The 24,365-nt window shown below is 42.1% G+C and overlaps 1 protein-coding gene across 4 annotated transcripts; it reads left to right on the top strand.

Annotated features, from left to right (window-relative positions):
• The first annotated feature begins 13,552 nt into the window (after positions 1–13,552).
• On the top strand, positions 13,553–20,729 carry dnaja3b (DnaJ heat shock protein family (Hsp40) member A3b). 4 transcript variants are annotated; one of them, XR_013795445.1, is made up of 13 exons: positions 13,554–13,786; positions 15,469–15,602; positions 15,686–15,769; positions 15,919–16,119; positions 16,230–16,382; positions 16,458–16,605; positions 16,690–16,754; positions 18,304–18,432; positions 18,507–18,622; positions 18,704–18,801; positions 18,912–19,063; positions 20,196–20,236; positions 20,640–20,729. XR_013795445.1 is itself a non-coding variant. In XM_079593665.1 (12 exons), exons 1-11 carry the CDS (start codon positions 13,585–13,587, stop codon positions 19,016–19,018), a joined length of 1,437 nt encoding a protein of 478 aa, XP_079449791.1. In that variant the 5' UTR covers positions 13,554–13,584; the 3' UTR covers positions 19,019–19,063; positions 19,269–20,155. The 4 variants fall into 4 exon arrangements, 3 of the variants coding, with proteins under 3 accessions (XP_079449793.1, XP_079449791.1, XP_079449792.1); XM_079593665.1 differs by lacking the exons at positions 20,196–20,236; positions 20,640–20,729 and adding an exon at positions 19,269–20,155; XM_079593667.1 differs by lacking the exons at positions 18,912–19,063; positions 20,196–20,236; positions 20,640–20,729 and adding an exon at positions 19,269–19,834 and having other exon boundaries at positions 13,553–13,786; positions 18,704–18,847.
• The last annotated feature ends 3,636 nt before the right edge of the window (positions 20,730–24,365 follow it).

Here is a 24,365-nt window from a genome sequence, read left to right as displayed (position 1 = left end):
GAGTTGCTGCCTATCAAGTTTTAAAATCTTTCATATCGTAAACATTTTCACTTATGATGGGCCGTTTCAGTTAGGATGATGCCTTAAAATAGCTAAGATCTGTAAATTAGATCTCAGATCTATAGATGAATGATCTACAAAATGTTCTGAAATGTCCTGAAATCAGACATAGAACTGGATAGATTTGATTAGTTAGGAAGCACTAAGTTATAAGTCTTGGTCTGAGAATCTACAGTTTAATGTCAGGTCAAAGTGGCCAATCTCTCTCCTGTGGCCATGTTTTACAAGTCATCTCTGGCCTAAAGAGAAACCCGGGAGCCTTGTTCCCACAGGGAGCACGACCTCTGAGGTCAACCCAGCCACCAAGAAGCTGCATTGGGAAAGCAACACTGCACGGGTTCCCCTGCATTCTGGGGTCGGAGGTCAAGGCCAGCCTGGCTGAGAAGAACATCATTGAAATGCCTTTTCTTGCTTCCTCAAAAACAAAAAAACTACAACAAAATCTAGCTTTGAAGGTGCCACCGTAAGTGAGCTCCTCACTCCTCAATAATAACGCAACTCAGAGGACAATTTTATTGCTCAAAAGTTACTTGATGGGCTTTTCAGTTATGTTTAATTAAAGTACCACCCTTGTTTCTGAAGTTCCTCCTAAATTTCCTTAAGATGTTCCAGAGTTTAGCAGGGTGTTCCGAACTCACCCGCTGTGAGTTTTCCCTCCTCTCCTCAAAGTCTGATGCCCATAAATCTGACAAACCCCACACACCGTCACCAAATATTCTGTTTATGTTTCAGAGGCTCTAGACGAGAGGGCAGCCATGAGAGAGGAGTAAAAAAACAGGGTTCACACAAGCTTTTTCAGTGATTTAGGGATCTGTCACCTCGCACCAGAAACTAACCAGTCAAGACGAGGCGAAACTACTTTTACACTTGGTCTAATTATGGGCTTGGCTTTGATTCTGTCTTGTGGCATTTTCTTCTAATTATATGTTTATAAAAATGAAAGGAACTGTTTGTCAAATCCCCATTGTAGTAAAAAAGGCCCTTGCCTGACCTATAACAAGAACACACTGACAGAACTGAAATACAGTGACCAGTTTTATTGTGTTTTATTTATACTTCTTGATTATACGTTTATAATCTTGAGATTCCGGAACTGTAGATGATAGTATCTTTAGTCAAACTAGAGAGTAATGAGTCCAAATGGGTAATGAGAAACTTCACAAAACCTGCTCTATCAGTCCGATCATTGGATGCTTGAAAAATGTTCCACGTTTGCCTCCTGCTGGTGTCTACCAACAGACTTTTTACCTTTAAAAAACAAGTCGAGTCTTTACAAGAAGCAATAGATTCCTTCTCCAACTTTCGGTTTAACCTCTGTAATCATGTGGGTAAAACAATGTTCCTCTGATTGAAACAGCTTTAATCAAGGCACCATTTGGGACTGGACCAAAACACTCACTTGATACAGGCCTGAATCTGTCCCCTGTACAGACAGTTTATGTAGTCTATCCATCTGCTGTAGGTTTGTTTCCAAACTCATGAGGAAAAAATCTGGGCTGCATATTGATAATGACCTGGGTCCAAAACACCTCACCCTGGAGGATCTATTTTTCTTTCTTTTCCCTTCTCACAGGAGTTCCAGTACATCAAAACAAAACTTTAGACCTATTAAATGATGGATATACGAGTTACATCAGTAGATCAGAATGGCTGGTCACAAGCATACTGTACATTGCGTTTTGGATTCTGGTTTACTAGTGTCCCCAATCAGGCTACTTAATGTCAGTTACTTTAGTGGTCAACCAGCTTTATTAACTGGTGTACAGCATGGATAAGTTAATCTACAAGGTAAACCAGAATCAGATCAACAATAACCAGTCAATACAAGTATTCCTAGTCAAAATTCAAACTAACTGAAACTAACTTTCTCAGTAGGAACTTTGGCAATAAAGAACAATCATAAGTGAATTTACAGTGTTGAACAACAGAAATCTGCTTGGTTTGAAAGTGACTTCTGATACATCACTAGTCACTTCCCATAAATCCGTATGTACTTGATACTGTAGATCATAAGAAGGATGGCGTCTACGCTAATATTATTCTCTCTGTTAATCCCGAGGTTTACCGCAGTCCACCGGATCCAGGCCGTATCCGAATCTGATGATGGACCTGCGCCTGGACACGAGGACAACGCAGTCCTGAAGTGTTAACTAGTCTCTCCTCTATGGTGGACCTGTGCCTTGGACCCATCCCAACGTATCCTGAAGTGCCAGCCTCACCAGCCCTGTGAAGGCCACATTGACAAAACAGCCATCGGCACTGATCCTCAACAAACTCGTCTCCATACCGGCGTAATCACTCCGACTTCCAACCAGATGGAAATGGATAAATACTCGGAGTCGGAATGTTTTGATCCAATCTGACTTCTGACCTGTAATGCTGCCCGAATCATAATCATACACTGTTCGTTCGTTGGCCAGAGGAGAACTGGCTCCCCGACTGAACCTGGTTTCTCCCAAGGTTTTTTCCTCCATTCTGTCGCCTGATGGAGTTTTGGTTCTTTGCTACTGTTGCCTTGGCTTTTGGCTTGCTTAGTTGGACACATGCAATATTCAACAATATTATTGATCTGCTTTACTTAAGGTGGACGATGACGCAATTTTCTTCTAGAAACAAACTTTGTTATATTATTTTCATGTTATCCCTGTGAAGCTGCTTTGATTACAATCTGTATTGTAAAAAGTGCAATATAAATAAAGGTGACTTGACTTGACAATGGACTTTTTCGGCCAGAAATTTCGCTAATTTGATCACACCATAACCCTAGTTCTTTCCTTATGTCTAAAATTGTATTATTTCATAGTTGGGGGGCTCAGTCTTGGTTTTTTCAAATGATCAAGTCTTTGGGGTTCATTTACAAACATAAACTCAGCAGGAAGGTAGATTTCCAAGAGCAGGAATGAACACCCTTGGTTTTAGGAATGTTGTTCCAAGGATGCTGATCCAGGAATATGTCATTGGCAATGTCAAGGTCATCAATATGGTAAGGTGGATGTAAGGAAGCTGAGAAACCCTAACTAGCACATTTTGGATGCCTGCCTTGCCTAGCACACCTGATTCAACACATGCTCATGAACGAAAGTGGCTGTGCCAAATAAGAGACACATCCAAAATGTGCAATGTTGGTAGCACTCCAGGCAGGGTAATAAAAAAAATTGCTCTCCGCTCAGTCTCATAATACTTTCTTCATCTTATTCTACTCATTCTAAAGATTTTAACCCTGCCATACTGAAAACGTTGACACAAATCAACCCTAGATCAGGTTGGTGCGCGGATTTATGTGTTCCTGCACCACATAATCACATGCTCAGTAACTCTATCCCTCTGTTTAAAGCAGAGGTGATGTGTGGCCTTGGTTAGAAAGGACATAATCTACGTAATAGGTCTGTAATCTAATGGTGAATTACGGTTAATTCTTGAAAACGAGCAACATCCCTCTGACCTCCGAACTTTGATCCCTCCTCGCTCTGCCCCTCGACCCGCATGTGGCAGTGATCAGAGCCAATAAGAGTATTGGAACTGGGAATGAGGGGAAATGGGAGTAATGGGAAACAGATTCACACACACACAGATGCCGCAAGATTGTAGTTATTTGGCCTGCGAAAATCCCATTTTATGGACGTTGAGAGGCTGGTGTCGTACTCTGTGATTACGGTTACCCTGCTGTGTTGTCTATCATTTGTGAATTCTCCAGGATTGCATCTCTCATCCTTAATTTCTCCGTGACCACACTACATCCCTCTTTTTCCCTTTCTGATTCTTTTCTTCTCAGATCACTCATGGCGTAGGCACTGCTGACTCACCGTGTTATGCATATTCCACACAGAAATGTCAAGAGTTGGCTAAAAATCTGCAGTTATGATCTGGCTCTTTGGTTTTAACGCACTTTGAATGAGTCTAATTTTGTGGTATCAACTAGTTCAGATAAACACAGCACATCAAAACCAAACAAACTGTGGTTGGTCACTTAAATGTCAGTTCAAAGGTCTCTTCCTGTCGAAGTAGGCCGTTCTTAGCCAGAAAAATGGCACTATGGCAACACCAGATGCTTCCTAACTAACATGGGTCAAGCATAAGTAACAACCTCCCCCAAACCATATATACACTGTGGGTACAACTGAATCCGAAATGCATTCATTTACACACACACAGCAAACAATAATCTCGCTTTAAACACATTTAATAAAGCAAAATGTTTGAGGAATAAGCATATAATCATGTGAAAGAACGTCTTGCCTTGGTCTTTAATGAGTTTTTGGGGCTCATTTTAATGAAAGGTCATAGCCTCCACTCGGTTCCCACCGAATAATGACTCGAGCTTGCTGGAGAAACGCAATTACCGCAATAAAGTTCCTTTGTGACAGCTTTACCACACCAGCTTCTGATCAGAGCAAACTGTCAATCTGTCCTGCTCCTCAAATAAATCATATATTCAGCTAAAGGACATTTTTAGATAAGGTTGGGCACATTGCACATTTGCACTCACAACATTGAGCAGTACTAGTCTTCATACACAAGTTAGAGAATTGAACAAACTACTAACTACATCAACGATTTTGGCACATAACATATCCCACCCTATTTGTCCAACAGACATGAATGATATTTTAAACTGTATAGCTTGTTGTGGAGATTACTTGCTATTTTCTATTACTTTTCTAAAGACAAAGTGGATGATGAAACCGATGAGAGAATCGTATTGCAGGAGGGACCCGAAATGAATAACCATATAGATCAGTATCCAAAACACCATTGCAAACCCCTAGAAGATATTCAAAGCCACCACTGACACTTTCATTAGAAAAGTGTAAACCAGTTTACCCTGGTAAAAGAAGCACACTTTAGCATACTTTTTAAAAGAGCACTTAATATGGAAATAATATACAGTACTTTAAAATAATATACTTAAGTGTAAACTGAATGTAATATTTCTAGACACTTGTCCATGTTAATTGAAATTAAATTAAATGAGTGAAAATGTATTATAGTGCTTTTTGTCACAGTTCAGAAGGAGAGAGAGAGGACCCAAACGCAAAGGCAGATAATGTCTCTTTAATAAACTCAGGTAATCCACAAAAGGGAACACAGGCAGCCAACAAGGCGATAATGTCAACAGAAACTTTCTCTTCAAAAGCAAACGAGAAGGCTGGCGCACTGCCAGTAGCGGGGAAGACCGGCGAGTACAGAGAGCGGGTCCAGGTAACCAGTGGGCACAACAGGTCTCAGCAAACTCACGTCAGCGGGAGGCTGTGTAGAGATGGTTAGCAGAACGACACGTTCCAGACAGGACACGACAAGACAGCAGGTAAGCAAACAGTAACGTATGTGACATGAATCAATAATCTGGCGGAGAACAAAGGGAAGAGGAAGACCAGAAATAGCGTGTCTCATCAGGGGAGAAGGGCGTACAGGTGGAGAGAGAAAAGAGAGATGAGCAGAGGATATAAGAAGCAGCTGGGAGTAATAATGAGAGGGTAATGAGTAGAAGTGTAAATGCAAGTAGAAAACAAACCACGAGAGGGAGACAGAGAGATAGGGAAGGAAAACCCGGTTCATGACAGTACCCCCCCCTCAAAGAGCGCCTCCTGGCGCCCCCGAGGAGGAGGACTGGCGAGCGCGGTAGAAGTCATCAATCAGCGAGCGGTCCAGGATATCCCGAGCTGGAACCCAGCTCCTCTCCTCAGGACCGTATCCCTCCCAATCGACCAGGAACTGATGACCGCGCCCTCGAGGACGAACGTCAAGTAACTTGCGGACTCTGTAGGTGGGAGAGCCCTCAACGCGCACGGGCGTAGAGACAGGACGGGGAGGCGCACGCACAACGGGTTTAATACAAGAAACGTGAAAAACAGGGTGAACGCGTCGGAGATTAGCTGATAACCTTAGTTTGACAGAGACAGGACTGAGCACCTTGAGAATACGAAAAGGGCCGATGAATTTAGGGGCCAATTTGCGAGACATGAACTGAAGTGGAAGGTTGAGGGTGGAAAGCCAAACCCTCTGTCCGACCGTGTAACGGGGACTCTTAACTCGACGTCTATTAGCCGCCCGTCGAGTGCGGGAACGAGTCTTACATAAAGCGGTCCTAACTCCTCTCCAGGTACGCCTAGCACGCTGAATGAAAGCCCTGACGGAAGGTACATTAGATTCGGAGTCTTGCGAAGGAAAGAGCGGAGGTTGGTAACCAAGGCAACCCTGAAACGGCGACAAACCGGTAGCGGAGGATGGAGCGGAATTATGGGCGTACTCAGCCCAGGAAAGCTGTTCGGACCAAGAGGCGGGGTTACGGAACGCAAGACTGCGAAGGATGCGACCAATACTCTGATTGGCCCGCTCGGCCTGACCATTGGTTTGAGGGTGAAACCCGGAGGAGAGACTGGCAGAGGCTCCGATAAGGCGACAAAACTCCCTCCAAAACAAGGACGAGAATTGAGGACCCCTATCGGAGACTATGTCAGAGGGGAGACCATGAATCTTAAACACCTTGTCGACAACGATCTGGGCTGTCTCCCTCGCGGATGGGAGCTTAAGAAGAGGGATAAAGTGAGCGGCTTTAGAAAAGCGATCGACGACGGTAAGGATTACAGTGTTTCCCTCGGATGGGGGAAGACCTGTAATGAAATCTAAGGCGACGTGTGACCACGGTCGAGACGGTAACGGTAGGGGTCGAAGAAGACCAGCGGGAGGCGAATTGCTGGCCTTGGTCTGAGCGCAGACAGTGCAAGAAGCGATAAAACGCCGAATATCGCGCTCCCGAGTGGGCCACCAGAATCTAGATCGAATAGAGGCAATCGTGCCTCGAACACCGGGGTGAGCGAACAATTTAGATGAGTGCCCCCATTGAATTACGGCGAGACGCGCGGAAGGCGGAACGTACAAACGGTCTCTGGGGCAAAGACGGGGAGTAACGGAGTGCGAGAGCGCGCGCTTAACGAGCCGTTCAATTCCCCAGACCGCGGCTCCCACCACCATTCCCTGAGGAAGGATCTCCTCCTTGGTGGAAGCAACCTCTGGGGAAGCGAACTGCCTAGAAAGAGCGTCGGGTTTTAGGTTCTTAGAACCAGGTCGGTAGGATATGGAGAAATCGAAACGTGCGAAGAAAAGTGCCCAACGAGCCTGACGTGCATTAAGTCTCTTAGCAGAACGAATGTACTCCAAATTTCTATGATCCGTCCAGACTATAAACGGAACAGAAGCACCCTCTAACCAGTGTCGCCATTCACCGAGGGCCAACCGGATGGCTAATAACTCGCGATTGCCAACGTCATAGTTGCGCTCTGCGGGTGACAAGCGGTGAGAAAAAAAGGCGCAGGGATGGACCTTCTCATCAGCAGATGAGCGCTGGGAGAGGATAGCTCCCACGCCCACCTCTGAAGCGTCGACCTAGACGATGAATTGCCTGTTAGTGTCTGGAGTCATTAGAATAGGAGCGGATGAAAAAAAAGATTTTAGACGATCAAAAGCAGTCTGTGCCGAATCGGACCAAGAAAATCGCGTCTTGGCAGAAGTGAGGGCAGTGAGAGGAGCGGCGATCTGACTAAAATTACGGATGAACCGACGATAAAAATTGGCGAACCCCAGGAAACGTTGTAGGGCGACGCGCGAGTCGGGCAGAGGCCATTCCGTAACGGCACGAACCTTGGTGGGATCCATACTGATGCCCTCAGCGGAAATTACGGAACCAAGGAACGTGACGGAATTAGCATGAAAAGTACACTTCTCCGCTTTTACAAACAAACGGTTCTCCAGGAGACGCTGGAGAACCTGGCGAACATGCTGAGTGTGTACCTGGAGAGAGGGGGAGAAAATCAGGATATCATCAAGATAAACAAAAACGAAAATGTTTAACATGTCTCTGAGGACGTCGTTAACTAACGCTTGAAAAACGGCCGGAGCGTTGACCAGCCCGAAAGGAAGAACGCGATATTCGAAGTGGCCTAAGGGGGTATTGAACGCGGTCTTCCACTCGTGCCCCTCCTTTATCCGGACTAGATGGTATGCATTACGGAGATCTAGCTTTGTGAAGATCTTAGCTCCCTGCAGGATTTCAAAGGCGGATGACATGAGAGGCAAGGGGTAACGGTTCTTGACTGTTATGTCATTCAAACCTCGGTAATCGATGCAGGGGCGTAATGAACCATCCTTCTTTTTAACAAAAAAGAAACCAGCGCCGGCAGGAGAGGAGGAGGGAACAATAGTACCAGCATCTAAAGAATCAGAGAGATACTTCTCAAGTGCCTCGCGTTCTGGCGCAGAGAGAGAGTACAAACGCCCGCGCGGGGGAGTGGTACCCGGCAAGAGATCGATACCACAGTCATAAGATCGATGGGGAGGAAGAGAAGCGGCCCGGGAACGACTGAAGACCGCCCGCAGATCATGGTACTCCTCCGGAACGCCAGACAAATCGCCGGGCTCCTCCTGAAACACAGGGACAGAAGACACAGCAGGATGGGCAGACACTAAACATTTCACATGACAAGGCAAATTCCAAGAGAGGATGGAGCTGTTGAACCAATTAATCTGTGGATTATGTTCGACTAACCAGGGATGTCCTAACACAACAGGAGTATAGGGAGAATGAAAAATAAAAAAAGAAATAGTCTCTCGATGGTTACCGGAGACGGTGAGACTCACCGGAACCGTGGCACAGCGAACCCTGGCGAGAGGGCTGCCGTCAAGAGCATAAACCGGGGTAGAGCTCTCTAGATCAATGAGAGGAATGCCCGGTTCACGAGCCCAGGCCTCATCCACGAAACTTCCCTCAGCCCCAGAGTCAATCAATGCCCGGCAGGAGACAGCGGAGCCCGGCCAACGAAGATGAACAGGGAAAGTAGTGCGGGTGCGTGGCGGAGGGACTAAAGTTGAAGCGCTCACCAGTAACCCTCTCTCTACTGGTGAGCTCTGGCTTTTACCGGACAGGTAGAAAGGAAGTGAGAAGACGAACCACAGTACATACAGAGGCGCCCAGTAATCCGGCGCTGACGTTCCGCTGCGGAGATCCTTAACCCGCCCAGTTGCATCGGCTCCGCCTCTGGGTTGGTGGCGGACGGAGATGGAGAGACAGGTGCGAAAAGCAGAGATCCTTCAAGGCGGCGGGCTCGGCGGCGAAGTTCGAAACGCTTCTCCACGCGGATAGCCATGTCGATGAGTGGGTCGAGGTTGAGCGGGGTCTCGCGGGCTAAGATCTCGTCCTTGATGTCGGCATTAAGACCCTCGAGAAAGCGAGCCACCAGCGCGGGCTCGTTCCAGTCGCAGGAGGTTGCAAGAGTGCGAAACTCAATGGAAAAGTCGGCTGTAGACCTCTTCCCTTGGCGGAGAGTTGAGAGGAGGCGAGACGCTTCAGCCCCGTGCGCGGAGCGATCGAAAACTCTTAACATTTCCTCCTTGAAGAGCCCATAACGGTCTAAACAGTCGGCGTCGGAGCTCCATACGGCAGTACCCCACTCCCGTGCCCGGCCAGTAAGGAGGGAGACCACAAAGGCGATGCGGGAGCGATCCTGCTTGTATGTCGAGGGCTGAAGAGAAAACACAACCTCGCATTGCGTTAGGAATGAACGACATTCAGACGGTTCACCTGCATAGCAAGGAGGATTGTTCACTCTTGGTTCTGGAGCGTCGATATTCTTGTGAGAAGGCGCTCCAGCGCGAAGGTGGTGAAACTGCTGGGTCAAGTCGGTCATCTGAGCAGCGAGAACCTCCATGGCATGACGGGCGGAGACCAAATCATCCTCATGACGGCCCAGCATGGCTCCCTGCATCTCGAGGGCGGTCTGGAGAGCATCATCCTTCGCTGGGTCCATGTTGGCCAGATTATTCTGTCACAGTTCAGAAGGAGAGAGAGAGGACCCAAACGCAAAGGCAGATAATGTCTCTTTAATAAACTCAGGTAATCCACAAAAGGGAACACAGGCAGCCAACAAGGCGATAATGTCAACAGAAACTTTCTCTTCAAAAGCAAACGAGAAGGCTGGCGCACTGCCAGTAGCGGGGAAGACCGGCGAGTACAGAGAGCGGGTCCAGGTAACCAGTGGGCACAACAGGTCTCAGCAAACTCACGTCAGCGGGAGGCTGTGTAGAGATGGTTAGCAGAACGACACGTTCCAGACAGGACACGACAAGACAGCAGGTAAGCAAACAGTAACGTATGTGACATGAATCAATAATCTGGCGGAGAACAAAGGGAAGAGGAAGACCAGAAATAGTGTGTCTCATCAGGGGAGAAGGGCGTACAGGTGGAGAGAGAAAAGAGAGATGAGCAGAGGATATAAGAAGCAGCTGGGAGTAATAATGAGAGGGTAATGAGTAGAAGTGTAAATGCAAGTAGAAAACAAACCACGAGAGGGAGACAGAGAGATAGGGAAGGAAAACCCGGTTCATGACACTTTTTGATCCACTTAGTATATCTTTATAATTTCATACTTCTAATGTTATTGAAATATGGTTAAAGCGTACCGCCGAATGTAGTGAAAATCATTAAACAAAAATATACTATTTGAACGTTGTATATCATTTATTAAACATATTACACATTTCTAATGATGAAGTTGCAATTTATTACATTAAAAATATATTAACTTTAAATGTAATATGAAATACTTCACCACAGTTAAAATTATGATCATGTACTTTACATGTGCTTTAGTGTGTCAGCCAACACAAAAAGGTTATTAAACCATAATTATATAATTTAAAGTGTTTAAAAGTGCACTTAAAGCCGCATTTCCATCGAAATTACTCTGAATTTGTCCCAGGAACTTTTTTTCCCCCAGACCTGTTGCTGTCTGAGTTTCCATCACGGTCTTAAGTCGTGAAGATTAGGCAAATAGGACGTAGGACTGCGCACGTCTTCCCAGTTCCCGATGGATTTCTTCCTCCGCATTTGCTTAATAAAGCCTGAACCTCGTCGTCGGTTTATAAGTTGTATATTTTAAACTCCATTGTTGATTAGAATAGCAAACACTTATTACTGCACGCACCGCAACAGACCTTTAAAAATGGTGGTTGAAATAAAATGCAGCGTGGAGTCAACCAATCAAAATGCTGCGTGCCGTGAACTCAACCAATCAGCATGTTCAGCGCCCAAGTCCCACCCCGAAACTTTAGGACTACCTAAAAAGTACTACCTCACAAGCAAAAACTTTCTGAGGGAGAATATTTTACCCAGAACATTTAGAGCCTGGTTCCTGTGGTCGAATCACAAGTACCAGCCCAAAGTCCCTCGTTCTGGGGAAAGTTCCTGAGGTTGAAACACGGCTCTTAAGGAACTTAAGTGGCCTTTGATTTCATTAATATTGTTATCTGCCAGTACAGTATTTTGTACAAAGTGATCAGTTGACTTAACTTGAAAAAGAATCAGGTGAATGACACATGATGTATTGCAGTAACGTTGTCTCCGTCTTGATGTCTTCATGCTTTCAGGAGGCGTGGCTTTGGACTGCGATTTGCAGGGACTGCGATTTTGCAGCGCTTTTTACTGTTATCAGGCTAAAGATAGCATTTTCACAGATGTCCTAGGGCACCTTTAAATTTATTAAGTAATAAACTTCATGCGTAACTGAAAAAATTAAGTTAGCCTACTTAATACACAACTTAATTTTCTCAACTATGCATTACGTTTATTTACTTTATAATTTTAAGGCAACAGCTTTCCTTACTTTTTTTAAGTTAAGTCAACTGATCACGTTTTAGTACACTACAAATGCACATTAAATACAATTAAGCACATTTAGGCTATTCTTCACAAGGGTGTGCTATTAGATTAGCCATTAGCAATGTTAGCAACTCATTGCCATGTCCATCTCAAGCATGTGTCCAACAAGCAAAAGACTGAGTGTGTGAAAAAGCGCAGGGGAACAATTGAAAGCAGTTGAGAGCTGTAGAGCAGTGGGACTTTCTTAATTCAACACACATGTTAGCCATGCTTGTTTTACTGAGGGTGATTGGGGATTGTTAACTTTCACTGTACGCTGAAAGAGAAAGATGAACTATGCCTGGGTCTGAACCTCTGCCCACTCAAAAATGTCTTCATTCATTTAATATGGACAATTATCACAGTGGAGTTTCCATAGTTAAACATAAAATACATCCCGTTCGAGATTCCCAGAGATGACATAAGCAAACAAAGACACTCCATTCCCTATTTCAAATAAAATTGCCCTTTCTCACACAGAAACAGGCGTATTTGTGCCTGCAGAGGTGGCATAAGAGGCGCAGCGGTTAAACTCACCACACACACAAGCCTCTGCGCTTAACCAGCAACCAGGCTCATCATGACATCAGCCACAGTCATTATGACATCATCACCAGGGAGGGGGTCTCAGTGGCGTCCAAACCCCAGTCGCCACAGGCCGGCAACACCACACTGCTCTGTATTAAACAGAGCCAGGGTTAGACCACACTTATGACTTGTGGAAATTGTGGGGTTTTATGAGTACAGTATACACTGTTCAAAATATCATTTTCCCTCTTCAAGAAACCTCAAGTCTGTTAAAATACTCGTTTCAACTCCTGACTCTTTCCCCTGGGCTATATGGCAGCAGTCTTTCTGTACAGTGGGAAAGAAATGTGGAAATACTTATGAGACAAATAAAGACTTTACTGTAAAGATGATCTTGAGATGGTTTTGGTCTGGATCTGGGCCTCAAGGCTGGACTTAGTTCTGGTTTTGACTCCAGTTTTGCTATGGAAAAAAATAATAATTTTATATTCTCAGGATATATTTAGTTAATATATAGCAGACAACTTATATAAAATGCAGACAACTTATATTAAATGCATATAAATATTTGGCAACTTATATTTTCCAATTATCTTTGTAAGATGACATTTAAAGTTTAGTTTTATGATAAAAGCCCTGTAGTTTAATGCAGTGCAATACAATGACGATTGAGAGATGAACTAATAACTGTTCCTCAAAAGCCTGATATTATAATTTGATACTATTTTAACATGATTTTCTTTTCTAGAAAATGATGTATGGATAATCAAGTAAACTATGGCTTCAGTCCAGTAAGCGTTCAGCTTGAAATATTAATAACAAAGATAAAAGTTATTATTTTGTTTACGTTCAGTAAAGATATATAAAAAAGACACGCGTACCACTTTTAGAATTAGTCTAAAAGGCCCTTTATTTGAAAAAAAAGAAGAAGCATAAACTACCTATCAGACGACATAAAGTAATTAGAGGATTGTGCTCGACGGGTTTTTCACCAAGGTTATGGATCACGTTGATCATTTTTAGACGCCTTAGAAAATTGTATATCAAATCATATTATGATACAGTAGGCTTTAAAGAGTTAATATAGTGTTTTAACTTATAGAAATAGCTTGTATTACCTATCGTATACATACTACACCACTGCTATCAAATTGCATACAAAAAAAGTACACAAAACATGAAAGCAGTCGTCATCTCCCCAAACTGTGTTCACACCGCTCCATCTAGTGGTAAAGAGCCGCAAAGCACTTTTATATGAAAACCACGCGCATGCGCAGTACACAGCCGGCCCATAGAGCGATGTAAACATGGCAGCCTCCAGTGCTCGCTGTACTACACGTTGGCTGTCAGGCGGTTTGCCTGGACTTCGCAGCACCTGTGCACTTTTAAAGTCCTCTAGACACAGAGATATCGCGGCTTTGAGGATATGCTGGACGCGTAGTCATGTGACGGGGGGTAATTTAAGCTGCTGGAGGCGCAGAGGATGTGTGACATTGAAGGGGGTACCAGGTAAGCTGGTTATGTGATCAAAGTAGTTGCGTTAGTGGAACAAGCTTATTTTGCATAACTATATCAGCCAGGTCTGTCACACTTTTGTGGACGTATTTGGCAATTTATGTAAGTGATATTAGAGAAGTTAAAAGAGATGATGCAACTGACTGACATAATTGCCAATAAAGTGACAATATATTTTGTTTTTAAATGGTATCATTGTTACAATAATAGTTATTGTCACTTACGTTAAAGTATGGTATCTTGGATTTGAGATTGAATGTGTGGTATTATATACAACAGTTCACTAAAAAAGTTTTACATTTTAGGTAGAAATAGAAAATGTCCACTTACTTTGTCTGTTTTTGCACCACCAAAGAAATTATTTCCAAACAAACTCATGGCTGGATAAACAAAAGTTTGCGTGTTTCCGAGCAGCATACAGCAGAATTGGTGTTTTTGGTGAGTGAAGGATTCGATCATAAGGATACATTTTGTTCCTGAATGCTTCAGTCGTGGAATTCGTAACCGCATAAGAGCAGTGAATGATTCAATAGCCGTTTCTCAATGTCAAGGAAGGATCCTCGGAAGCCGGAATTTCGAGGATGCTACGTCATCGACATCCGTCGAAGGACTGTTCCAATGTCGAGGATCCTCAGAATTTCAACCAAGGGCGGAGTCCTTCGTTCGGAAAATATCCCATATACAGGAAAGTGTGCATATGTGTAGACTTCGCGCACTTCGCGCTCTCAAATCGCCCACAATCCTATGCGCGCAGCTTTGCCATCTTGTTTAAAAAAAAATACAAAATGTTGGACGTTAGCGGAGTCGGAGCAATAACGGGGCAATATGCTTTTAAATGTAGCCTAAGTATATTTACGTTACCATACATTTGTTATAACCGTCATATAAGTAAAGTTTAACGTTTAAATGCCAGTACAAATTACTACCGTATTGATATTACAAATTACGTTATGGCTAACCTGTCATTTTAACAATTGTTAGCTTGTTTGCCGTCACCGGCATTTCACATATTTTACCATTGCATGTGTTTTAACAGCTAGAATGTTGCTATGGACGCAGTTCTGTTCACTCAGGCAATACAATCATTTTTAAATCAATAAACTCCTTTTTAAATCAATATTTTGTCTCAAATTATTTATTTATTATTATTTATTTATTTTGTTTGGTAGGCAGCCATGTAATAAGCGGGATAATGTTATAGCGAGCCAGTTTTTACAGCGAATACAACCCTTTTAGGTTTATTCAAGTCCGCTTCGCGTGGGGTTCGCGGGGTTTCACTGACGGACGCAATGACGTGCACTTGCTAGAATGTTCCATTTACGTGTTCTCTCGAATCCTAAAGAGGATCCTCGCCTAGCCTCTGAAGGAAATGACTTGGAAGGACGCGTCCTGCCAAGGAAGTATCCTTGACATTGAGAAACACCTAATGATTCACTCATAATACACTTGTCGCCACCTACTGGCGTGGGTTTGTAAACTGCATTAAAAACGGCTTAGAAATCCCCACTGACTGACATTTAATTGCTCCCTACATTGCAAACCCCAATGAAAGAGATGGCGATAGTGACACTTTTTTAATAAAGTGGTGGAAATGTTTTTTTTTTTTTTTATCTCATTCATAAAATAAATAATGGTCTTATATTATTGTTGAGTGAGTCTGTGTTTGTGTTCTTCAGAGTGGAGGAGTCACAGTGTTTTCAGCTCTCATTTATTCCACACTACTTCCGGGTGCCATCAGCAGGATTTCTATGGCGTTTTGGGGGTTCCTCGGACTGCCACTCAGAAAGACATTAAGAAAGCCTACTACCAGGTTTGACAACCCTTATATGACAATAGATCCATATTTTTGAAGGATGGTTCACATGGGGGTTTAACATGGGTATTTTCACTCAGTTGGCCAAGAAATACCATCCAGACACCAACCCAGATGACCCTGAAGCTAAAGAGAAGTTTGCCAAGCTGGCAGAAGCCTATGAGGTGAGGAAAGTGTAATGTTATTGTTTTATTTTCTCAAAAAACTTTGGGACGAAATATATACAGTGCAAGTATGACCCAGTTTTTTTTTTTTTTTTGTTAAAATTCATCAGGATTTTTAATTAGGTGTGTTTGCCGTTCTGTGTGTATAGACCCTCAGTGATGAGCTGAAGAGGAAGCAGTATGACACGTACGGTTCTGCCGGTCCCAGCGCGAGTGGGGCGGGACAGCAGCAGTACTGGAGAGGCGGGGCCACTGTGGACCCAGAAGAGCTTTTCAGGAAGATCTTTGGAGAGTTTACAGGGGGGCGTGGCTTCGGAGACCTCAACTCCATGTTTGAACAGGCACCTGAAGTGAGACACACAGTGACGACTGTCCCTCATTTGTGTTCTTCTTTAAATTCCCACGACCTGAACCCTCTCTCTCTCTCTCACTCACTCACTCTCTCTCTCTCTCTCCATAGTTCGTGATGGAGCTGACGTTCACGCAGGCTGCCAAGGGCGTGAACAAGGAGATAACTGTCAACATAGACGACGCCTGTCCACGCTGTGACGGAAAAGGTCATGAGCCGGGAACTAAAGTTTCACATTGTCACTATTGCAATGGCACAGGCACGGTGAGGACGCCACAGAAACCGTATTAGCAACCATATTTATTTTCCTTATACATAATAATTGACTCTTTTATGCAGGAGACTATTAGCACGGGCCCGTTTATGATGCGCTCAACGTGTAGGCGGTGTGGTGGGCGGGGCTCTATCATCATCACCCCTTGCATTATGTGCCGTGCATCTGGACAAACCAAACAGAAACAGACCGTCATGGTTCCTGTGCCCGCAGGTGCGCTGCATCGTACAGTAGGTGTAGAGAATGAACTGTGGTGAACGTATGAGGTTCTGACTGTCTGTTGTGGATGTGTTTTAGGTATAGAAGACGGACAGACGGTTAAGGTGCCGGTCGGGAAGAAATACATTTATATCACGTTCAAGGTGAGCTGAATGACATTCACGAACAGCAGTGTAAACACAGTTTATAGCCTATATGTTTACTCTATGAACATGGAAAACAGCGACAGCTGGATCGACGTCGAAGTCCAGGCACTTCTCGACATTTACGCTAAGGAGGGAATCCAACGCGACTTTGAAGGAACCAAGCGAAACATGATAATGTATTTCTGCTTTGTTTGTGACATTGGGCATCAACCAGTTTTTTTAACACTTTTTATTCATGTTTGTAGGATAGTATGTACTTTGGGATGTAGGGTTGGTCGGCTAGTTCCTATAATTACCCGGTGAAAAAGCCCCTGTCCAAAGTGTCCAAATATTATTTGTTTTCATTTTGAACTGTATGTGTATCATTTTATGAATTTAAAACCTAACAAACTTATGTTTTTCTTGTGATATCATTAAAATATATATTTTATGTTTGATTATATCTCAGTTTTTCTTAGTTTATCTTAAGTGTTCATATACTTTTGGGGGCGTCAATATGATCAGTTTTACAATTATTTACAATTATTATGTCTACTATTATATACATTTCTTTACCTTTACTATCCTCTTTAGAAACTCATTTTAATGTCATCTTCATAATTTATTCCTATTTATTAAATTAGCTTAATCTGCAAAAGTCTATCTTTATTTTATTATTTGATTTTACAATATTTTTTAATTACATTTTTTACTTGCATTGATTTTTGTTTTGTTTAATTTCACACTATTGGTTTACTTTACATTCTCTAATTTAAATTCTAATTTATGAAGAAAACGAATTGAATAATTCCTGTTTGTTGCATTTGCTAATTGTTAATTTCATGCAGCTATTATTATTATATTTTATTTGTATTTAAAGGTAGGGTAGGTAGGATTTATATAAAAACTTTTTACCAAATTTGATTAAACTTTAGTTTCTATATATATCAATGCATAATTAAAATGTACTCTGATAAAAAGAGTATAAAAATCGAGTGACTCTAGACCGTTTAATCTTCATTAAACACAGCTCATTATTTCCATTCGGGACGAATCACAGGATTGGCTTGCGCGACTGTCACTCGACGTCGCCATGACTACCGCCGTTATTACTGGCTCTGCCCACGTGCGCGCAGTCGCGCACCCGTTTTTAGGTGGGAGTGAATGGAATTAATGAGCTGTGTTTAATGAAGATTAAACGGTCTAGAGTCACTCGATTTTTATACTCTTTTTATCAGAGTACTTACATTTTAATTATGCATTGGTATATAAAGACAGTTTAAACAAATTTGAATAAAAGTTTTTTTTAGACAATTCTGACCTACCCTACCTTTAATTTTACACGTATTTTAATTTTATACTTTATATATTTTCGTTTTTGCTACTTATTATTTTAAATTTACTATCCCTAACCGTTGTTAAATTAATGTTATTCTTGTAATTTTTCCAATTCATTAAATTGCTAATTGTTGTTGTTAATTGCTCATTTTCTATGCTCTTACCGTTTTCTCTCTTATTTTATTCCAAGCAATTTGCAAGTGTGTGTATCTCACTTCCTGTGTTGCAGGTCCAGAGGAGTCCGGTGTTTCGTCGTGATGGGGCCGATATCCACTCCGATGTGATGATTTCAGTAGCGCAGGCGATTCTAGGGGGAACGGCCAGAGCTCAGGGCCTGTACAGCACCATCGACATTGCGGTTAGAAAATAAACGCACTCAGTGGAATTCGCCACCGTATTTTATGACTAAAAGAGGAAATGTGTTTCTTGCAGATTCCTCCAGGCATTCAAACAGACCATAAGATCAAACTGGAAGGAAAAGGCATCCCACGCTTGAATAGCTTTGGCTATGGAGACCATTATGTATATATCAAAATCAAAATTCCTAAGTAAGAGACTTTCTCAGACACGCACGCCTATATGCGCTTCCAGTTTGTGTTTGTCTAATAAATCTCATGGATCATCTACAGGAAACTGACACATAAGCAGAGAACGTTGCTTGTAAGTTATGCAGAGGATGAGATGGATGTGGAGGGAATTGTTACTGGAGTAACCAGACCAGCCACCGGTACATCAACAAACACCTCCATACACACAGACAAGAAGAATGCAAAGTAATCTGCCTACACTTACCTCAAACTTAAGCTTTTTTTAATCAATGTTTGTGTGTTTATTCAGGTAGTTCTCAAGCCGGACAGACCTCAGAATCAGGGCAGAGCAGAGAGGAAGAGCCAGAGAAAGAGGAAGGGGGATTTTTCTCTAAACTGAAGAAGATGTTTACCTGAAGATCATGGAAGGAAGCAGTCTTGTGATGTTTTAGTGTAGACTTGGTGTGTAAGAACAGAATATTCAATATTTAAAGCCACCATAGAGTCCAAAAAAACACATACCCAGTGTCTTATCACTAGTTTTGAGAATAGATGAACATTTTAATTTTCAATCAGTGTTTTTTAAACCATTAACAATGGTCGATCATCAGTCAAGTTAACAACGAATATTTCCAGTACAAATGTTTTGTTTGTTTGTTTCATTCAGGTAAACAATCTCGTATTTCTATTCTACTTGAAGGCCAAAGACAAGAAGTGTGAAAGGAGCACAAGAATGAAGCGCTTTCACCCAGTAGAGGACATCTCTAATCACTCGTCATGTCAAATTTGCTCATACAGATTAATTACAGAAGAGGCAATTTCAGATTCTTTGAAATTAATGATAAAAAAAAGCATAACTCCACCAATTCTCAGCCTGACCATGACATATGGGCTCTCTGTGCTAAATGTGTGCTGTTAAGTGTGTGTAGTTGTTTTTTTAAGGGGAATGTCTGAATAAATTAAGTCACAAGAAATCTGTTTTGTTATACCGGTACACTAACAAACAGAACTGCAAGAAAATTAATACAGTTAACACTAACAAGGTATGAAAGGATATATTTAATTGTTAAAATAGTTGAGACTAAAGAGCATTTCTTGGCTGGTCAGGCAGAAACCCTTCAGCTGTGACTACATTATAAATAAAGTTGTATTCTTTGAATATTTACTTCTCAGTTGAATAAGTTTTACTCTGTAAACAGAATATAACCGGTGGCGGTGTCTCCTAAAATGACTATTTATTTAATCAGAATATTTTGTTGAAATAAAATTAGCTGAAAAAGCAATCTATTACTCAAAGAAAAAGGATAATTTATTCATTTTAAAATCGCAAAATAATTGGCGCCAAAAAGATGGCAAAAGAGCTGCTCGAGCTGACAGGATCAATATCAGACGATGATTCGTAAAAAACGTAAGTAGGCTACTACTGACAGTAGGCTATATCTCGCCCTACTATAGCTATGTACATACATTACAAAAACAAATATTTTGTTCAAAAATGTTTTGGCATACATATTTAAAATGAATAAAATACTTTTTTACCTCATTTTAACCATGAACAAGCGCTCTCATTGGCACCGTCTTTCCTCTCCACTAGGTGGGGGCCTTGCTTTGATCATTAAAGACTGCATTTCTGAGGTGAGTGAACGGGAAAGTATCCGTATAAATGTCAAAATTAGTTAAGCACTGAAATGTCATATGTTACATTAAACTTAATTGCTAGTTCTGTTCTGCGTTTTAATATATCAGTCTGTCCCTAATAGAGTCAGAATCTCCGGTGCTTTCATGGATGTTGATTTCCTCCATGTTTTTGTTATTCAGCGTGTCCCTTGTGGCTTCTACTTGAGCACATTGTGAACAATAATAACAATATGGAGACGTCAGTCAGTGTATCTTTGGGATTATCTGTCTATAAAAAACTATCCTTAAAAAATGTCCACAGTCTGGACAAACAAAACTAGAATATTAAGCTACACAAAATGACCTAAGTGACTTTGAACCATAGTGGCTTCAACCCATGATTTGTTCTTTTGACTGTTAGACAGTCCCTGGACTTTGAGGATGAGGAGTAAGTGGAATCTGGAGTTGTATAAATGCACGTCCATCTGGTCTCCAAAACAGCAGGACCATCACAGCAACGTCAATGTACAGGGACTCGTAAGTACAGACACTGGCTCCACATACCCAACTGACACTCCAATACACAGTAGCTTTGCCCAGAGGAAGCCCAGAAAGAGACTGCGTATGGAGGAATGTCAATCCGTAGTTGTGTTTGTTCTCCGCTGCTCCTTGGATACTCAAAGTCTATCACTCGTCACAGTGTCTTTACAAAGCCCAAGAAATGTGAACTACAAAAGTAAATAATGTACGGCACACTACTGACCTTAAAGCAAAACCCTTAAACTCTTAAGTCAATAGGCAGCTATACAGAATGAATGGGTAATGTATAAACCTGTAGGTTGTAGTATGTAGGTCATTCTCTGCACTAGACATTCTAGCACAGTCAAAAGGGTTTAAAGACACTTACACACTGCTGCTTGTATGCGCCTCAGGAGCTGTAGGATTACATAGACAGGTCAAAAAAGGGTGAACTACAAGTCCATAGAGAGAAATATGAGCAAACAATATAATTAGTAACGCAGTAATATGTTGTAAAATATTACTGTTCATGATCCCTTAAAATGCACTTTAAGGTCAGATGAGTGTAGAAGTTTCAATTTTCATGACTAAAATGGTATCAAAAATAAATAATATATTTTTAAATAACATATTTTGACAACCTTTATTAATACATGTGAAAGTACACAATTATTTTTCTAAATATATTTTTGAAGAAAACTTTTTTTTTTTAAATACCATGAATTAATTTACATATCATTACGAATATTTTTGATACTTCATAACCTTTCGAACCCTGCTATGGCATAAAATGGTTAAATTAGCTATATAAAGAAAAGTTTAGCTATAATATAATTTTATATAATTAGAAATATATATTTTAACAAACAAAACTGTTCCCATCAGGACAGTTGTATCACCCTGACATTTTTTTAAATTAATGCTTCCAAAAATATCTTTAATTAAGTAATTAAAACCTGCTTATCATAGAAAAGCTGGATTTAAGTCATTTTTATAAATTAATTGCTTGTATTTTTTGAATAAATTAATAGACAGGATGAAAAATGAGCATTGTATCGCTGACTCAGTTCACATGGCAGCATCAACTTCGCAGCTGTTGAGCGTACTTACAGAAAATATATATTTTTAACAATCAAGAAGGTAGTTCTTCATCAAATGCATTATGCAGGTTTCCAGTAAAATGTTACCACATAATGTTCAAACCTTTTCACTTCATGCAGTTTCTGGTTGGGTATTTGATAGTTTGAGGTGCTTCCATTGAGATGGAAAAACGTATTGAAGTGGACGTTCAGACTGTGGTTGGCGGCTCTCTTCTGGTAGGGCAGTAAAGGGGAGAAGGGCTCCTTTGTGTGGCTGACTGAGGAACATAAAGTACAGTAGTGAGCTCTGATTACTTTTAATGTGTGTGTGTGTAATGTGAAGTGGGTGGAGGGCAATAGAGTGGTTCTTCCTGGGCCAGCGCCCTGTGTAGCACTGCTCTCTGTACACACACTTCTCTACACTGATATATATCTTTCCCCTGCTTAATGGCAGGCTTTCCACAGGAACTGCAAAGCTCTGATCAAGGCAACAAATTACTAGATTGCCACCATTCCCACTGACAGACTATGGAGGGGGTGTGGTAGTGGTAGTAAAAAAAAAAAATCCAGACCCAAGACAAAATTCAAACCTCAAACCCTCAAGAAGTGAATGTAAAGCTTGTAAAATCATATTAAAGAAGTACAGTGGCCCTTGAAAAGAACTTGGAGACTTTTGCATTCTTAAAAAATTAATTTTATTCGATTTAATGATTTAAAGGCACACTATGTAATTCTTCGCCACTAGAGGTCGCTTATTCAAAACAAAGGTGTAACTTGATGACGCCTTGAGTTCGTGGAATCATGGGAGTTGTTGTCTTCACCTCTGCAGCCGATGGAGAATGCAATGGAACTTGGGCAGACATCATATTCATGGATGTAATGCATTAAAGATTTATTAACGCTATGAAAGCCGTTGGAGCGGAACAAGCCGCTGGAGCGATCGCTAATGAGAGAAAAGTACACACGGCTTGAGAGCTTTTATTGAGCTGCAGACGCCGCTTCCGCTTCTTCTGGTCATGCGTATGATATATAATATTGGCTGATATTAGGCATGGTAAATATGGTACTCGCGGTAAATCAAGTAAACGAGATTTAAACATAAAAACTAACTGTGTTGAGCTGTATAACAATTAGCTTTCTGTTGATGAATGTATCCAAACAGTTGCTCACCAGTCTAATTAAACAAATAATATATTAAAGCCTCTTTGGGATTTACATGGTTTCAACAAAATCAAACCGGAAATCGAGGGTAACGCGGGTATGATGCCATTGATAGGCGACGCACGGACATGGCCCGTGTCCTGTTTAAAACCGCTTATTTCTCTGGATTTACACATTCTTAAAAACATCTGGAATAATGTAAGTACACAAATCAACTAAATATATAACATTGTTCTAGTGGTTTTTGGATATTTAGATTTATACTTTAAGCAGAATACTATAGAGTTGTAACAAGGAGCATTTGGCGAGTGCTTTAGCGGCCTGCAGGCCTTCAGAGAGTCTTATACGACCTGCATAGCACAGGTGTGCTGGATTACCGGGTGGAGACTAGGTAAGTATGCGAGGGTCTGTGCGTGGAGCCGCTGGGTCAGCGGGCCGCCATAAACATCAGCTTAAACACAGAGCGGGAGATGGAGGAGACACCACTACCAGCCCTGCCCTGGGGTCATCCTAGCAGAAGAATGATATAATACAGAGCAACACACCCAACACCGCTAGAATCCGCCGTACCCTCTGGACGTCGAAGCGTGTGTCTGCATGCACCTTGCGTTGTGTGCGTTTTTGGAGTGATGGAAGTTGATGGTTTAATCTCAGACTGTAACTGACCCCCGAGCAGCTGGACGAGACGGACAGTGGAAGACGGCTCTCTTTGAAATATGACAGATGATAGCATGTGATCTTGGCCATGCGAAATGCTTCACCTCGACCTTTTCGTCATCTCTCATTCTGTGCGGCGTTCCTTCGTGGCCTTTTGTTCTGTTCCTCTTGTTTTTTTTTTGCTCTCCTTTCTCCCTCTGAGTCGTGAGAATTCCTGCAAATCCCCGCTGAGAAACGGTCTTCTCTCCCGCTGCTGATTGTTCAAAGCTTTAAAATGGGAAAATAGGATGTGTATGTTTTTTTAACACAGCTTTTTGCGGTTTCGCCAAGCATTTTTCCAGCGAGGACTGTTTTAGCATTACACGATAAAACCCAAACTGGACTTAATCATGTTCCCTCCTCGCCACTTAATGTCGGAGGAGCGGGAGGGTCTGAAACCAGACGATATCCTGAGGAGACCACCCACACACAGAGAAAAAGCAAGGGGGACTCCCGCTCGACAGAAAACCTGAGCTGGCTCCGTTTCCACAGCCGCCCTTCTGTTCTCAAAGAATACCTGAACCCATGACATCATTCTTCAACTGTAGGAGACAGAAAATAGATGGCTGTGATCTCCTGGGTACAATCATGCACTGATGACTGAAACATATCAGAAGTTGGAGATCAAGGAGTGCGGCTGGGTGTGTTTATAAAAGCAGCATGGGATTTTATGTGAATGAGAGCGTATGTGT

Source organism: Phoxinus phoxinus, assembly GCF_949152265.1.
Source record: "Phoxinus phoxinus genome assembly, chromosome: 20".
Taxonomy (NCBI): Eukaryota; Metazoa; Chordata; class Actinopteri; order Cypriniformes; family Leuciscidae; genus Phoxinus; species Phoxinus phoxinus.
The sequence above is the reverse complement of the archived record's forward strand: the minus strand, read 5'-3'. Positions and strand labels throughout refer to the sequence as shown.